The sequence below is a fragment of the Schistocerca serialis genome, chromosome 2 (genome assembly GCF_023864345.2).
Source record: "Schistocerca serialis cubense isolate TAMUIC-IGC-003099 chromosome 2, iqSchSeri2.2, whole genome shotgun sequence".
Classification (NCBI taxonomy): Eukaryota; Metazoa; Arthropoda; class Insecta; order Orthoptera; family Acrididae; genus Schistocerca; species Schistocerca serialis.
This window is the reverse complement of record NC_064639.1, coordinates 247377374-247391818: the sequence shown is the minus strand read 5'-3', so window position 1 is coordinate 247391818 and position 14445 is coordinate 247377374. Positions and strand designations below refer to the sequence as shown.

At 45.1% G+C, this 14445-nt stretch overlaps 3 protein-coding genes across 5 annotated transcripts in view; all 3 read left to right on the top strand.

Annotated features, from left to right (window-relative positions):
• The window catches only part of LOC126456997 (dehydrogenase/reductase SDR family member 11-like), a 604547-nt gene that overhangs the window by 392925 nt on the left and 197177 nt on the right, over positions 1-14445 (top strand). For all 3 annotated transcript variants that reach the window (XM_050092964.1, XM_050092965.1, XM_050092963.1), the window contains exon 2: positions 9780-9942. In XM_050092964.1, the coding sequence (XP_049948921.1) occupies positions 9780-9942 (163 nt within the window). The remainder of the gene's footprint in view (positions 1-9779; positions 9943-14445) is intronic.
• LOC126457001 (farnesol dehydrogenase-like) overlaps positions 1-14445 on the top strand; it is a 222571-nt gene that overhangs the window by 95340 nt on the left and 112786 nt on the right. The gene's annotated exons all lie outside the window — the stretch shown is intronic.
• The window catches only part of LOC126456999 (farnesol dehydrogenase-like), a 209425-nt gene continuing 197177 nt past the window's right edge, over positions 2198-14445 (top strand). Inside the window, exon 1 of the mRNA XM_050092966.1 lies at positions 2198-2288. Within this exon, the coding sequence (XP_049948923.1) occupies positions 2281-2288 (8 nt within the window). The 5' untranslated portion in view covers positions 2198-2280. The remainder of the gene's footprint in view (positions 2289-14445) is intronic.

Sequence of the window (14445 nt, the reverse complement as noted above, 5' to 3'; positions counted from 1 at the left end):
GGTTCACGTCCACGCTGTCGCGGCATGCTACCAGTGTTAAAGACTGCGATGGAGTTCCGTATGCCACGGAAAACTGGCTGACACTGACGGCGGCGGTGCACAAATGCTGCGCAGCTAGCGCCATTCGACGGCCAACACCGCGGTTCCTGGTGTGTCCGCTGTGCCGTGCGTGTGATCATTGCTTGTACAGCCCTCTCGCAGTGTCCGGAGCAAGTATGGTGGGTCTGACACACCAGTGTCAATGTGTTCTTTTTTCCATTTCCAGGAGTGTAGATCTTTCCCAGTCGCGAGTCATAGGCTGGAATGTTCCGTGCTCCCTAAGACGCCGATCAATTGCTTCGAACGTCTTCCTGTCGGGACACCTTCGTTCTGGAAATCTGTCTCGATACAAACGTACCGCGCCACGGCTATTGCCCCGTGCTAATCCGTACATCAAATGGGCATCTGACAACTCCGCATTTGTAAACATTGCACTGACTGCAAAACCACGTTCGTGATGAACACTAACCTGTTGATGCTACGTACTGATGTGCTTGATGCTAGTACTGTAGAGCAATGAGTCGCATGTCAACACAAGCACAGAAGTCAACATTACCTTCCTTCAATTGAGCCAACTGGCGGTGAATCGAGGAAATACAGTACAGTACATCCTGACGAAACTAAAATGAGCTCTGACATGGAAATTAAGCGTTTCCGGACACATGTCCATCTTTTCTTTATTTGTGTGTGAGGAATGTTTCCTGAAAGTTTGGCCGTACCTTTTTGTAGCACCCTGTAGATGAGAATCTTAAGTGGAAAATTCATATTTTGGATCTCCTAAAGCGACTAGGTTCAGCAACTTTTGCGATCAGAATAATTGCCAATTTTGAGGCTATAGAAATTAGTAAGTTAACATACTTTGCATACTTTCACTCTCTGATGTCATACGGAATAATATTTTGGAGTAACTCAACATTTAGACAAAAAGTATTCACTGCTCAAAAGAAAGTGGTTAGAATAATGTGTGGGGTTCATAGTCGCACATCTTGTAGGCATCTTTTTAAAAGATTGGGAATTCTTACAACAGCCTCACAATACACCTACTCACTAATGAAATTTGCTCTCAACAACAACAAAAATGGCTCTGAGCACTATGGGACTTAACTGCTGAGGTCATCAGTTCCCTAGATCTTAGAACTACTTAAACCTAACTAACCTAAGGACGTCACACACATCCATGCCCGAGGCAAGATTCGAACCTGCGACCGCAGCGGTCGCGCGGTTCCGGACTGTAGCGCCTAGAACCGCTTTCAACAACAAGGACCAGTTTAAAAACAACAGTGACATTCATGATTATAATACCAGTAAAAAGAAAGACTATGCTTTGCGCAACCTATCTTTGGCATAGAAAGGGGTAAAATATGTTGCTATAAAAATTTTCGACAAATTACCAGATGAAATAAGGTGTCTGACAGACAGCAGTAATACCAGCTTCAAAAATAAATTGAAATCATATCTCCTTGACAACTCCTTCTATACCATAGATGAATTCATGAATAGGAATAAATAAATCTATAAATATTGTATATGCATTTTGTGCCATTTAAGGGGATGGGGTAAATAATAGAAATATTAATCTTTAACTCTGTATATATATATATATATATATATATATATATATATATATATATATATATATATATATATATATATTAAAAAATTTTGTTTCATATGTGCATTTCTTGTGCACATGACACGGTCCACATCATAACGGCTACCGTACCGTGGGAATGATCAATGGAACATGCAACTAACTAACCAACTAATTAACTAGCTATACTCCTCGCACGAAATTTCCCCAGAAAGTGTCGTCGGCCTCTAATCTTGTTATGTATACTAGAATAGTATTTAATCCCGCGCGCAGTGACGAAAGATAAACTTTTGACAGGAAGTTGGGACAAAAAAGCTACTCACCTCATATTTCGTTGAGTGTAGTGGCGGCGGCTGGGAGGAAGGGAGTTAGGCTATCGCCCGATAGTCCGACAAGGAGAATTAGTCGGTCGGTCAAAACGCCTACAGACGCCCAATTCGTCGGTTGGTCGGATGGTGCGTGTGTAGAGCCCTAAAGACAGCCGGCTGTTGACGAGATAAGGACGCGCGTAGGTGGCGCTCAGCGCAGCGCGGCGTGTAGGTGGCGCTTAGGGCAACACTCTGTGGCCGTAGCCACCGCCCGAAACCTTGCCAGTGTAGTCTGCTAGCAGCAGCCGTGAGTGTTCCGTGTTGAACTGTCTGTGCTGTAACATGCAGAGGTACGCGGATCGCGTTGCCCTGGTGACGGGGGCCAGCAGCGGCATAGGAGCCGCCATCACGCAGGAGCTGCTCAGGCAGGGACTAACTGTCGTCGGCTTGGCGCGGAGGGTCGACAGGGTCAAGGTCAGAGCTCATCTCGTGTCTTTATCAGTCACCGCCCTCGCTGAGGCAGCCTGCTTAAGCCTCCTTTACGCTTATACAAACATAACCGAACGTGTAAAAGGGACGAGAACAGTCTGGTGTAGACGCTAGGCGCTAGTGAGCAAACTGTGTTCGGTTCGCATTCTCTACTCTGCCGTTACTTGCCGGTCTTTCGGCGAATTATCAAAGGGAGTTCGCGTGCACTCTGCTCCGGCTGTAGCCCTGCAGAACGCTTTCGTCTATATTGTTTAGTTTTGTTAACACGAGTCGCGACAGTGATGGAATGGTCTGAAGAGAATGTTGATTATGGAATATAAACATACATAAATCTGACTCGGAGACCCACAGCACAAATTTCGAAGCAAAGGAAAGATAGGCAAAAAAATTGTCAAAGCACTCAAAGGTCCTGTTTCGATAGAGAGAGAGGATAAATTCATTAGCTCCTTGTATGTAATTACACGACTGATCTATTGTTAGAAATTTAATGGTAGATAAAAATGGCTTACTCACAGTCACGCTATCCCCCTTCAAACTAAATAGCTGATTGTAAAAAGCAGCCTATGTGACAGTTCGTATACAAATTTCACATTTCATTAATCGCATTTTGACATTCTTCGTATGTATTTTCATAATATGCTTGAAGTGCTCCGTGTGCCACTACAGACATCAGAAAATGATGTACTGTATAGCAGCTGCACAAATGCGAAACACTCGCTTAACTGTGTCCATTTGCTAATAACCAGTGCGAAAAAGCTATCCATTATTCAGGTTATGCTAGTCTTTGGTACTAGTGTTCTGCTTTTAAATTTCCCCCTCAATTTAACGAGAAGCCAGCGAAAAGTGCCAATCGGTATATATGTTAAGTTCTGCACTAACGAAGAGGAAAGCTGGGGCTGCAATGTTACATGCACTGTCTCCAGACAGTTCATGTTTATGTACAAACTGAGATACCTAAAAATTCCGTAGTCCATTTTGCTTCGTCCAAAATAATACTCTTACCATTCAAAATGAGTATTGAAGTTTCTTGTCGTGAGTCTTTGTATAGTATTGCTTACTGTGTGCCGATTATTAGCGCAAAAACGCAGCTTTTATATTGTTAGTTACTTCGTGTCGTCTTTCGTTTACGGAATTCCCTGCAAATGCGTGGTCGGTCGTAGAACTGACGCTACTGGAAATAGGTGCTACTCGTTTCCTTATTCTAGCATGGATGTTAGTGAGGCAGGCTGAAGCACTGAAAAGTCCTCAGTTTTGCCAAACACCATGTTAAATGTTCAACCGCTGTAGTCTTTCAGATTTCATTGGAGAATCTCTTTCCGTGTCCCGCCATTGGTGCTCGTGAGATTACCTGAAGTTTTCATTTTATGTAGTGAAACATAAACGCGGGAAACCGTAAAAATTAGCGAGAAAATGGTTCTGTATGCTAAGCAGAGTTTTACCGTGTTACAAATTAAGTGAAATTTGAAATTGTAGTACTTTCCTTCTGTACATACTATTTAGAAATTTGACTTTACCTTATTCAGCTGTTGCGATAGGCTTGAGCTGTAGCCTAAGGGCGTTATTCCACTAGTAAAAGTATCTTCCGTAAGTAACTTCTGCAAACAGTTTGTAATATTATTGGGCTTTCCGTCACATGAAAGCTGTGAGTACCCTTGGACAGGCATTCACCTAGCTGTGTATTAAATGAGCAACTTATGAGACCTAGTCTTTGAAAGACATTTGTTTTATACAATTTACGTCACCGACTGCGCGAACGCTAATACATATATTGCGCAGCCAAACATTTTAACAGAAGCTGAACTGAGCGTTCTGCTTCGATCTAAATAAAAATGACGTAAAAACTTTTGCAGATCTTCAGATTTTATTGTACTACTACTTGTAATGTGAAAGCGTGAAGGTCGTCTTTAAGCCATAAAAGTGAGCGGTCTTGCCAGCGTGCAGACAAGTTAGTAATCAATAAAATTCAGTAACTTATGTTCGATACTGTAAATCGGCAACTTGTTATGAAGGTGTTGAACGGTGCAAGAATAGCCTCAAAGGAAGGGAAAAGTAATGAGTAATTTATGATAAAGACGTGAACCAAGAAGCGAGCACAGGACAGGCTGAAATATGATCGCACTAACACAGTCAGAAAATTAGTTATGTAAGTTATACTGTTTATAAATAAGCCCTAATTGCTTGTGAGAATTATTTGAATATATTCAGTGTTTACCAGATTTCTTATTCTCTTCTCCTTTACTTTACCTCCATATCATCTTATAAATGTCACAGCCTTTACTACGGCAGAGAATACTGCGGAATCCTGGTCGTAGACAGAAGACTGCTCCTTGTTTTCTATACAACTCATAGCCGCCCCATTTATTGATTTCATTTGCAAATGCAATTTTGTTATTTTTCATTGTTAAAGGTCGCTTAGGAAATTATAAAATTCATACTGATTACGTAAAGGAATTCGGGCTTTTCTTTTCTAAATAATAGAAGCCATTGCGTAATCAAATACTAGCCGCCTCCTGACAACGATCAGGAGCCGACCAGAAGACGGACGTCTTCGACCTCTCATGTTTCCTGTGGCCAAACTGGGAACACGAAATTCTATTATGAAACACAATACATATATAATTATCAGAATAAAAATGAAAAAAATTTTTAATCCTCGCCTACTGCGGAATGCGGTGGTGGGAACACTGCGTTGTGTAGTTGCAGCCTCTAGTAAGGCGCTGTGCGTGCAGCTAGGCCGCGCCACAAACGTGCTGTGATCGTACGCCACTGTACACTACTTGGCGTCATTTACCTTCCCCGGGAATAAGTGTAGCGTTTATTTCCGTGTAAAATTTCCAATGAACAAAGTAGTCAGAGACCTCTTCAAACCAACTCTTACGAAAGTTATTAGATCACTACACTTCTTTTTGAGAAAACAGTAGGGATCAAATATGACGTAGGACCAGTTTCAAACCATGTGGAATCTTACTACTCCAAAATCACATACGTCAGCTCTGAAGCCTAAGGCTGCGAGAGATAGGAAAGCTAGTGGTTTCGGTACGTTGAAATGAAATAAATAGTATGGCATTACTGGTCGGAGAACCAGTAGTTGCTGTTTAACCGCCTGATTCGGGGACATGAGCGTCGATGAACATAAGACGAAATGCTTAGGACAACTTAAACAGTGTCTCTAGGAGAAGGGAAAAACTCCTACCTGGGCGGTACTTGAACCAGAGGTCAGGGGCAGAGACACTAACCACGACCTGCTCGGATTTCGATGTGTTGAAAATATACTTCTGGGGGAAACCTGTTACTGCTAATGGCGTTGGTCGAACGTTATATGTTCTGCGTTTTCATAAACTTCTACGTGCTTAGATTGGCATTGCAATTTTGTAATATGAGTGACAAATTAACGGGAATCTTTAATTTCGTGGGTTTTATGCACACTAGTTGCAAAAGTTTATTTTGTTGGTGCACATGTTCCCGATTTGTTTCCATTTTCAGCTGATCTGAATATTTTTGATAGTCGAAAGCAGGCTTATAGGCCTAATTACCGGCTGTCCGTCGGAGGTGTATATACATCAGATCAAGATCAGGTTTTTGAGAAAGTATCAGATTGCAGAACTGAGATGTAAAAAAATTTCCTAATGGCTACACCTGATCGAAAACGGATCCAGTCATGACCTAACAATCCGTTTCTTTTCGGGAGCGGAATTGTAATGACGTAAACACTTCTGCAGGGCTGACTTTGTTGCCCCCCTCCCCCTCTACTAGTAGTATGTCGAAGAGGGTCGAAATCTTGAGCGTCAGAGGGTCGCATCTACGACCTAATTTTATTAATTAGGGCTTTAAGGGTCTCACTTTGAATGCTAAAGGCTCCCTACAGAAACAATTTTTTAAACTCTCTCCCAGCTTTGCACACAGAAAAATTTAGTTGATTCAGTTAAGCGTTCAGTAATGCTTCTTTCTGCAAGAAGTTCATTAATTTTCATATTAGCTATGACGATAATATATATTTTGTGGAATATGCATTAGTAAAATGTATGGTAACCCTTAATGTTTCATAGTAAGGAAACGCGACAAATGTTGAGTTAAAATACATGCAACTTGATAATCAGAAACACGAACTGTTTCAACGGAAACAGTCTAAGGGCGCATTTGGTTGTTCATGTTGCTGTAAAACTGGTATTTGCAGAGTGTATTCCGTAACTGTTAAGGATTTTTTAAATTTAGTCCCTCTCCACGCAGCGAAAACTTAAAACATCTATGGGTAAACACCGAGAAACAGATTTGCTCAATCAAGAATCAACGAAGCGCGTCACTTTCTTGATCTACTTTATCGCACCCGTCGTACGCAATCTAAACTTCCCTTTTATTTTTATATGGCACTAAATCTACTGCAGTAGAAATTCAGGTTGGTATGTGTTAGGGCCCTGCCACCTGCGCAAGCAGACATATATGGTTGATGAAAGAGTAATATGTAACAAATCCCGAGGTCTGTTAGTCATTGGCCCATATTTAATAGCCGCTAACTCGTGAAGTTTTGTCCATCCACTTTATTTCCGAAGGAAACTTGTATCCATCGTCCTTATTTAGCACACCTTTTTGTATAAAATAAAAGGTGAATACAGAAGCTTTCTATTACATAATTGGAAAAACTGGATATTCTGGAGGAAATTATACAGGGTGGTCCATTGATCGTGACCGGGCCAAATTTCTCACGAAATAAGCGTCATACGAAACTACAAAGAATGAAACTTGTCTAGCTTGAAGGGGGAAACCAGATGGCGCTATGATTGGCCCGCTAGATAGCGCTGCCGTAGGTCAAACGGATATCAACTTCGTTTCTTAGAAAAGGAACCCCCATTTTTATTACATATTCATGTAGTACGTAAAGAAATATGAACTTTAATTAGTTGGACCACTTTTTCGCTTTGTGGCATATGGCTCACAATTTTAGACGAACAGTTGGTAACAGGTAGGTTTTTAAATTAAAATACAGAGCGTAGGTACGTTCGATCATTTTATTTCGGTTGTTCGAATGTGATAGATGTACCTTTGTGAACTTATTTGTGAGAACGCATGCTGCTACAGCGTGATTACCTGTAAATACCACATTAATGCAATAAATGCTCAAAATGATGTCCGTCAACCTCAATGCATTTGGCAATACGTGTAACGACATTCCTCTCAACAGCGAGTAATTCGCCTTCCGTAATGTTCACTCATGCATTGACAATGTGCTGATGCATGTTGTCAAGCGTTGTCGGTTGATCACGATAGCAAATATCCTTCAACTTTCCCCACAGAAAGAAATCCGGGGACGTCAGATCCGGTGAACGTGCGGGCCATGGTAAGGGGCTTAGACGACCAATCCACCTCTCATGAAAAATTCTATTCAATACCGCTTCAACCGCACGCGAGCTATGTGCCGGACATCCATCATGTTGGAAGTACATCGTCATTCTGTCATGCAGTGAAACATCTTGTAGTAACAGCGGTAGAACATTACGTAGGAAATCAGCATACATTGCACCATTTACATCCCCATCGATAAAAGGGGGGGGGGGGGGGGGGGGCGCAATTATCCTTCCTCCCATAATGCCGCACCATACACTAACCCGCCAAGGTAGCTGATGTTAAACTTGTCACAGCCATCTTGGATTTTCCGTTGCCCAACAGTGCATATTACGCCGGTTTACTTTACCGCTGTTAGTGAATAACACTTCGTCGCTAAATAGAACGCGTGCAAAATGTCATCATCCCGTTATTTCTCTTGTGCCCAGTGGCAGAACTGTAAACGACGATCAAAGTCGTCGCCATGCTATTCCTGGTGCACAGAACTATGGTACGGGTACAATCGATGTTGATGTAGCATTCTCAGCACCGACGTTTTTGAGATTCCAGATTCTCGCGCACTTTTGTCTGCTACTGATGTGCGGATTAGCAGCGACAGCAGCTAAAACACCTACTTGGGCGTCATTTGTTGCAGGTCGTGGTTGACGTTTCACATGTGGCTGAACACTTCCTGTTACCTTAAATAACGTAACTATCCGGCGAGCGGTCCGGACACTTGGATGATGTCGTCCAGGATACCGAGCAGCATACGTAGCACATGCTCGTTGGGCATTCTGATCACAATAGCCATACATCAACACGATATCGACCTTTTCCGCAATTGGTAAACGGTCCGTTTTAACACGGGTAATGTATCACGAAGCAAATACCGTCCGCACTGGCAGAATGTTACGTGATATCACGTACTTATACGTTTGACTATTACAGAGCCACCATCTATCACAAAGCGAAAAAAGTGGTCCAACTACAACATTCATATTTATTTACGTACTACACGAGTATGTAATAACATATGGGGGTTCCTATTTTTAAAAAAAGCGCAGTTGATACCCGTTTGACCTATGGCAGTGCCATCTAGCGTGCCAACCATAGCGCCATCTGGTCTCCCCCTTCAAACTAGACAAGTTTCGTTCTCTGTAGTTTTTTCGTTTGACGCATATTTCCTGAGATATTTGGCCCGGTCACGATCAATGGACCACCCTGTATATGTTCACTGTACAGCTACAAGGAAAATTAAGACGGCACGGATAACGTAACTCTTACAGGAAATTTTTTGTAGCAACAAGGAAACAACTGAAATTGCGTGATTAACGACCCACATACTCTATAGACTATAGTCTTAACCTAAAGTAACTGGCATGAAAGTTATTAGTCTGTTATTCACAATGCTTTTAAACGATAAGTAAATTACGTAGTTGCAACTTTTTCTTTACTATTAGTCTAAATCTTTCCTAACCAAGGTTTCCAGCAAGTCTGTCAGCAAAAGAGAAGGAATGTTACAGCACTATAATACGGCAGTTGGCCTCGAGCATAAACAGAAGACTTGAGGTAGCCCGAAGGTGAAGAGCGGTGTTGGGCAGTGATAGACCTCAAAACGAACTATCCATTTCAGATCTAATATGCGCTGCTCATTTAGTACATGATAAAACGCTAAAGAAAACTTTGGCAAACGATCAGCTATTAGTACCTCAACAATACGCAAATTATTTGTCTCGTGGTTCACGCAGTGGTCAGCTTCTGCTCATTCATTCCTTGGGCGCGACGGTTTGTGTAATTCTGCTTATCACCGTATAAACTAGAGCCGCTTCCAGCTCTCACTTCAGTATACTATATTGCAGTCAGGAATTACAACATAGAAAAGCAAATTTACATAAGGTTGACAGATTTCCAGAACTACCTGTGTGGTGAAAATAGTTTTTAATTCAGAGTAATATACCCAAAGTTGTAAATACAATAAATTCATAAAAATCTTCCTGGCCATTAACGTTTATTCGATGTGTTTTTCCTGTACATAGGCGTTGGAATTGCCAGATGCTCCAGGGAAGTTGCATGCCATACAAGGGGACGTCACTGACGAAGACAGTATTCTCGCAGCCTTCAAGTGGATAAAGGATAACTTGTCGGGTGTTGACGTCTTGGTCAATAACGCTGGTATCATAGAAGAGAGCGAGCTGACATGTGAGTACGGCGCCTGCCAGAGCATAATTCTCTCGGAGCAGCATTGATATAGTAGTGCCATTGCTTACACTTAGTTTAGTCCCCCCAGGGGATCCACATCTCTTTTGTGGATACGTGCGTAGCGAGCACGGGGCCCCGAGCTAATGTGGCCTTCCTTCCTTTCCGGGCTGCATACCTTCCCTTTCCGCATCCTTCCCCATCCCCTGTCTTCACCCCCCCCCCTCACCTCTTGCTCTTTCCTTTACTTTCTCCCCCTCTGGGAGCATGGTTTGCGCCTACGTCCGGAGACGGACGCTTGTAAATGTACCGCATTCTTCTTCTTCCTTGCTTGTCTGTCTTCTTCCTTGCTTGTCTGTCTTCTTCCTTGCTTGTCTGTCTTCTTCCTTGCTTGTCTGTCTTCTTCCTTGCTTGTCTGTCTTCTTCCTTGCTTGTCTGTCTTCTTCCTTGCTTGTCTGTCTTCTTCCTTGCTTGTCTGTCTTCTTCCTTGCTTGTCTGTCTTCTTCCTTGCTTGTCTGTCTTCTTCCTTGCTTGTCTGTCTTCTTCCTTGCTTGTCTGTCTTCTTCCTTGCTTGTCTGTCTTCTTCCTTGCTTGTCTGTCTTCTTCCTTGCTTGTCTGTCTTCTTCCTTGCTTGTCTGTCTTCTTCCTTGCTTGTCTGTCTTCTTCCTTGCTTGTCTGTCTTCTTCCTTGCTTGTCTGTCTTCTTCCTTGCTTGTCTGTCTTCTTCCTTGCTTGTCTGTCTTCTTCCTTGCTTGTCTGTCTTCTTCCTTGCTTGTCTGTCTTCTTCCTTGCTTGTCTGTCTTCTTCCTTGCTTGTCTGTCTTCTTCCTTGCTTGTCTGTCTTCTTCCTTCCTTTGTCCTTCTCCTTTCCTTACCTCTTCTCTTTACCCTTTTCTCCGCTGCGGCGTTTGAGATCCCCTCTTCTTTCCTTTCCCTTTCTCTTTCTTCCTCCCTGTGCGTGTCTGAAGGCCGACCCACGCACTTCCATGCGTAGCCGGTGACGGGGTAACGCGTAATTCCCCGCCCCGGGTAGACAGGTAGGACACGTACGTACCCCCTGGTAAAGGCCAGGCCCAGGGAGGGGTGATTACCCGAGCTGATACCTTCCGAAAGTGCCGATTGGTCCCTCCGTCCGTATGTCGGGAGGTGTGACCTGAGGTGTGAACAATCACCTAAGGCGGGTGTGCCCTCGGTGAGGGCCCCCACAAGGGAGGAGCGCGCCATCGGAGACGCCGGTAATCATGGGGGATTCTTCCGCAATGGTTTCCTCACCTTCCACTATGTCTGCTCACAAACGTAAGCTCACTGAGTCTCAGCCACAGACGGTTCTTCCATCGTTGCCACAGTTCCTTGTTGTTTCTCGGTCTGACGAAGGTCACGACTTTTCCACGGTCAACCCTTTCATTATTCAGAAAGGTGTCGACGCAATTGCGGGTCCTGTAAAGTCTTGTTCCAGATTACGGAATGGTACCCTGTTGTTAGAAACACACAGTGCCCTCCAGGCTCAAAAATTGCTGCGTACTTCTCTGCTCCACACCTTCCCTGTCCGGGTGGAACCGCACCGTACCTTAAATTCCTCGCGTGGAGTCGTTTATACACGCTCCCTCGATGGATTGTCTGACGAAGAAATTCAGCACTACCTGTCTGACCAGGGCGTCACCGCTGTTCATCGGGTTATGAAAAGGGTTGACTCGAACATCATTCCAACCCGCACTGTCTTCTTGACTTTTGACAAAGTTCAACTCCCATCAAAAATCAAAGCAGGCTATGAGATAATTTCCGTTCGCCCGTATGTCCCAAACCCTACGCGTTGCTATCGATGTCAGCGGTTCAATCACACCAGCCAGTCCTGTTCCAATCCGGCCAAATGTGTTACGTGTGGCAGGGATGCCCATGACGGTGCTTGTCCACCTCCATCCCCTCGCTGCATCAACTGTATGGGTGACCACGCTGCTTCCTCTCGAGATTGCCCTGTTTTTAAGGACGAAAAGCTGATCCAGGAAATAAGAGTGAAGGAAAAGGTGTCGACCTTTGCTGCTCGAAAGTTACTCGCCAGTCGACAGCCCACCGTGCCTCAGAAAGGAAAATACAGCGCTGTCCTTGCTTCTCCTCGGCCAACAAAGGAGGCGGCCACGCAGACTTGCGACCTCACATTTAGTACCACGGTCGTCAGATCGGCCAGCGCAAAGATCGCCCGTTCAACCTCACCTCTTTCGCCTGCCCACTCTATGGCTCACCCTTCGTCGGGTTCTGCTAAATCTCGAGCCCAAAAGTCAGACGCCAAGTCTACAAAAAAAGAGCATTCTCGTGAAGAGTTTTTACGTACTGCAACTTCACAACCATCGGTTCCTCCTTCATCTAAACATACCTCCAAGAAGGCTACGAAGAAACACAGTTCCTCTCCTTCTCCGCCAAGGCGTGTCCCATCTACAGCACCACCTGGCGGAAATCGCCCTCGGCCATCTTCTGTGTCGCCGAGGCGCACTGTTGGTGGCCGGTCAACTGGCCGATCGTTGGTGGCAGGAGCTGCTCCTGACCAACCTATGGATCAGGATCTTCTGCCTTCGACTGAATGCCATTCCATGCTGTCGGTCGCAAGCTCTGAGCAGTCGTTGAGTTGACAGCACCCTTGGTGCCGTTCCTCCATTTTCTGTTCACCCTATGTCCATTATCCACTGGAATATCCGCGGCATTCGCGCCAATCGGGAGGAATTGTCGATCCTCTTACGATCCTACTCGCCGGTCATCTTCTGTCTTCAGGAAACAAAGCTGCGTCCCCATGACCGCTTTGTTCTCCCTCATTTTCAGTCCGTCCGATATGACCTCCCCTCAGTTGAAGGCACTCCAGCCCATGGAGGACTCATGATTCTGCTCCATGATACTCTCCATTATCACCCAATCCCCTTAAACACTTCCTTCCAAGCTGTCGCCGTCCGTCTTTCCCTTTCTGGATACACGTTCTCTCTATGTACGGTATACATTCCATCGTCTACACCAATGGCACGAGCTGATCTCCTTCATCTTCTTGATCAGCTTCCACCCCCCTATTTGCTGGTTGGGGACTTCAATGCCCACCACCCGCTTTGGGGATCTCCACATCCTTGTCCACGTGGCTCACTATTGCTAGACGTCTTCCACCAAGCGGATCTAGTCTGCCTCAACACTGGGGTCCCTACATTTTTGTCTGCCTCCACGGCAAATTTATCCCATTTGGACCTTGCGGTCGGTACTGTTCCGCTAGCTCGGCGCTTCGAATGGTTCGCCCTTGATGATACACACTCGAGTGACCACTTTCCATGTGTTCTTCGACTGCAGCCTCAACTGCCATATATGCGCTCGCGACGCTGGAAGTTTGCCCAAGCCGATTGGACACTTTTTTCGTCTCTAGCGACATTCGATGACCGTCGCTTTCCCAGCGTCGACGATGAGGTCACACATTTTACCGACGTTATTCTCACAGCTGCGGAACGTTCAATACCACGCACCTCCGAATTGCCCCGGCGCCCTCCAGTTCCTTGGTGGAACGAGGCCTGCCGTGACGCAATACGTGAGCGGCGACGTGCTCTTCGCATTTTCCGTCACCATCCAACTTTGTCCAACTGTATCCGATATAAGCAGCTCCGTGCGCGATGCCGTCGCGTCATCCGCGATAGCAAGAAGGCAAGCTGGAAATTCTTTACTAGCTCATTTAACAACTTCACTCCCTCCTCGGAAGTTTGGAGTCGGCTTCGACGGTTCTCAGGCGCGCCTAGTTTCTCCCCGGTCTCTGGGCTGACTGTCGCGCATGATACCTTAGTGGACCCCGTCGCAATTTCTAACTCATTGGGTCAGCACTTTGCTGAGATTTCGAGCTCTTCCAATTACCCGCCAGCGTTTCTCCCGAAGAAACGTGCAGCGGAAGTGCGACATCTTGCTTTCTCCTCTCAAAATCGCGAAAGCTACAATACTGTTTTCTCCATGCGCGAACTCCAACATGCACTCTCTACTTCTCGCTCCTCCGCCCCAGGACCGGATGGTATCCATGTCCAAATGTTGCTGCATTTATCAACCCATAGCCTGCGTCACCTCCTTCGCCTTTATAATCGAATTTGGACCGACAGTACCTTTCCCAGGCGATGGCGGGAAGCTATTGTCGTTCCCGTTCCGAAACCTGGGAAGGACAAACATCTCCCCTCTAGCTATCGCCCCATTTCTCTCACGAGTAGTGTCTGTAAGGTTTTGGAGCGTATGGTGAATTACCGTTTAGCTTGGTGGCTAGAGTCCCGCAGTCTTTTAACACCAGCCCAATGCGGATTCCGAAAGCATCGTTCTGCTGTTGACCATCTTGTTGCTCTCTCCACTTATATCATGAACAATTTTCTCCGGAAACGCCAAACGGTAGCAATATTTTTTGATCTGGAGAGAGCATACGATACCTGTTGGAGGACAGGCATCCTCCGCACACTGTTCTCTTGGGGCTTTCGAGGCCGGCTGCCCCTTTTTCTTCGCGAGTTTATGGCAGAGCGCAC